We start from the raw sequence: 3,448 nt of genomic DNA on the forward strand, positions 1-3,448 counted from the left end.
ACAGAGATGTAAATGACTGTGTAAAACACTAAGTAAAAATACATAAGAGGTAAAATGACTGTGTCAGTTTGTCTTCCTTCTAAATTTGAATTTTGTGAAGTTGACAGAGTCTATTTTCTTTCTTTTTCTGTCTCTCTCAGCTGAAGTCAGTTGGTCTGTTGGATGTTGACGTTTACGGTCCGTCGATTCCCAAACTGATGAACCTGAAGGGAAACCCGGAGCTCAGTGACAGTACGGCACATTGTTAATCTTTTTCTGTGTCATAAATGACACCCGATCATTGGCTTTTATATCACGATTCACAGTGGTTATATGTCATGGAGGTCTTAAAGGTTGCTGAGGATAAAATACTAAAACTGTGAATTGACTTTGAGTGTTTTTAATCTCCCAGACAATCTGATGATCCCTCTTACCAACTACGGGGTGCCATGGTGAGTCCCTTTATCCGAAAAATGATCATTTCATTTTCAGCTCTCACCTGCTCTGACGCGTCTTTAACCTCTCTGTCAGCATGTCGATGGGGTTCCTGGTGGACGAAGTGGCTCCGATCGTGTGGAGGGGGCTGATGGTGATGTCAGCGTTAGAGAAACTGCTCAGACAGGTGAAAACATTAAAATTATCCATCTGAGGTTGGCGGCAAAATGGGATTAAAGTTTATAGACTGACGTGTGTTTGTTTGTAGGTGGACTGGGGGACGTTGGACTATTTGGTCGTTGATATGCCTCCTGGGACAGGAGACGTCCAACTGTCAATCTCCCAGAACATCCCAGTTTCCGGTCAGTCACACGCTCGAACTGCAACAGTAAACACACGAGGGTTTTCATTAAAAATGTTAATAATAATAATACAACTTTACTTCATCCTAAACCTCATTCTGACCTTAAACAAATATTTTTTTTTGTGTTTACTTTTGACCAGACTCGAGGACAAAAGTTTGAATATAATAAGAGCCAAAACATAAAATATAATGCAATTAAAAAAATTATAGCAAAAAATGCGTCAAATCTGCTAAATGAGTTTAATCTGCTCAGTGTGAAAGTGAAGTTGAGTCACGTGTCTGTTGTGTGGTTTTTTTTGTATGCAGGTGCGGTCATCGTGTCAACGCCACAGGACATCGCTCTGCTCGACGCTCGAAGAGGAGCCGAGATGTTTAAGAAAGTTAACGTGCCGGTAATCTGTGTGTGTGTGTGTGTGTGTGTGTGTGTGTGTGTGTGTGTTTTATCCACAGAATGAGGGTTGAAGTTACAGGACGGTAAAAATGTTGCGTTCGATGTTGTTGCAGGTTCTCGGTCTGGTGCAGAACATGAGCGTCTTCCAGTGTCCCAAATGTAACCACCAGACTCACATCTTCGGCTCTGACGGGGCCCGACAGCTCGCAGACACTCTGGGAGTCAAACTTTTAGGTTTGTAGGAGGATCAGTGAGAGCAGCTACGTATTTAAAAGTAAAGCAAGCTGGCTGATGGGACTGAAACCTGTCAAAAGTGTTGACTGTTGCAGAATATTTTATATCAAGATCGATTTTCTCCTTACACTTTTCTTCTGTTATGAGCTGTGACCACATTTACACCTGGAAGAAAGACTTACACCTACATAGACCACCTACAGAGTACAACAAAGTTTGTCGCAGTTTTTAAATCTATTTTTTTATTTAAGTCTGGTAGTTTTAATGGGATCTCTTAGTGATGATGACCTCTTGGTCAGTCATACCAAACAGGGCAGAGCCAATTTTCGTGATCTGGTTTTGCTTCAGTCTGGATGTTGTTCAGATTTTCAAGGTCTTCAAGTTAATTTAAAAACATTAGTTTCTGTTGTTGGCCCGTACTTTTAAAGGCTCATTTATGTTCCTTTTATTTATGAAAATAGGTGTGTTTGTTTCAAACGTTGTAAATGTCACTGCCCTCGTTGTGTCCTTTCGGATAGCACAGATAAAGCCCAAAGATGGCGTCAAAAGTTTTAGACAACATAACAGCTGACTGTAGAGGACATCATAATAATGTACCATTAACATTATTAATTATTCACTATATTATTATTCATTCTGATGTGCTGTTTCTTAAATGTCTTTCTTGTTTCCTAAAATTGTATATCACAAGATTTCTACACCTTTCCCAAAGATTTCCAGTAATACTGCTCTGTACGGACAGAAGGCTCCATCCATCTCTGTATACATATCTAACTTTGAACATAAAAGAGTTTAACATAAAGGAGTTTGTTTTTTTGCTGTGACATTACAAAATCAGCTCCTGTGACATTAACACTAAAACATAATCTTAGCCGGTTTACAGTTTTCTGTTGATGATTTTTTAGGTTGTATATAAGTTTCAATAGTTATTTCTAGAAAACAACAAAACAGGAAGTAAAAATCTTACTTTAAAATGTCTTGTTTTTAATGTTGTGTTATATCTCCAGGTGACATACCTCTTCATCTCAACATCAGAGAGATGTCAGACCAAGGAAAACCTGTGGTTGTCTCCTCGCCAGACAGCCCAGAGGTCTCCATTTTATTTTATTTTATTCTTTTTTATTCTATTTATATTGTGTTTTTTTATTCTATTGTATTCTAACCTGAATTTAGCTCCATTTACATTGTGTGTGTGTGTGTGTGTGCGTGTGTGTTTAATTTCTAGGCGGAGGCTTACAAAAAGGTGGCGTCTGCTGTGGTCCAGAGACTAGAGGAAGTCAACACGTGATTGATATGAAGCGGAAGCGCACATGAAGACACTTATGACATGTGACACACAGACACTTACAAAACAAAACAGAAAAAAACATGTGACACACATTTATGTAAACATACAAAACGTCTTTGCTGTCATTACGCACAATAAGTTAAATCCAAAGCACTACTGTCTGTATTCTGTGTATTAGTACTACAGTGTTACTGAATAAATGTGAATCATTTAGCTGTGTGATGATATGTTACAAAACTGGGCTTTTTGTTTATGAATTTTAAAATATATTATTAAAATATTTGAAATAACTGCATGTTGGTGCTGAGAGTTATTTGTTTAATATATGTGGACTTCATTACCCAGAGTTCCAGTGCAGTCTAAAGAAATGCTGTTAACAGTAATGTGATATTCCTGAATTCTGGTTTGAGAAACACTTGAAAAAAAGAAAACTAGTCTAAAGAGGGGATGCGGTGCAGGTGGAGTTCAGGCCAGAGAAGCTCAGGAGCAGGAGGGATAACGAGGCTGATGCAGGGCAGCTGTGTGGACGAGCACACGAGGGAGCGCAGAAACGACAAAGGAAACACAAACACAACTGCAGACCAAAATGAGAGACTCACTAAATAGCAACTTAAATTATTTGAAAGTCAGAACTCAGTCCAGTCTTTCCAAACATAACATAACATAACATAACATAACATAACATAACATAACATAACATAACATAACATAACATAACATAACATAACATAACATAACATTCACACTCAAAAACTGT

The 3,448-nt window shown here is 38.3% G+C and overlaps 1 protein-coding gene across 1 annotated transcript; it reads left to right on the forward strand.

Annotated features, from left to right (window-relative positions):
• Positions 1–140: 140 nt before the first annotated feature.
• LOC121966966 (iron-sulfur protein NUBPL-like) lies at positions 141–2,981 on the forward strand (the record flags this gene model as incomplete). The annotated part of the gene is made up of 8 exons (XM_042517030.1): positions 141–231; positions 392–431; positions 511–601; positions 683–776; positions 1,085–1,170; positions 1,283–1,403; positions 2,411–2,493; positions 2,629–2,981. Coding segments are annotated over 8 exons (669 nt in total), but the record flags the coding sequence as incomplete, so codon positions are not given.
• Positions 2,982–3,448: the final 467 nt, after the last annotated feature.

The sequence above is a fragment of the Plectropomus leopardus genome, unplaced genomic scaffold, assembly GCF_008729295.1.
Source record: "Plectropomus leopardus isolate mb unplaced genomic scaffold, YSFRI_Pleo_2.0 unplaced_scaffold26474, whole genome shotgun sequence".
Lineage (NCBI taxonomy): Eukaryota > Metazoa > Chordata > Actinopteri > Perciformes > Serranidae > Plectropomus > Plectropomus leopardus.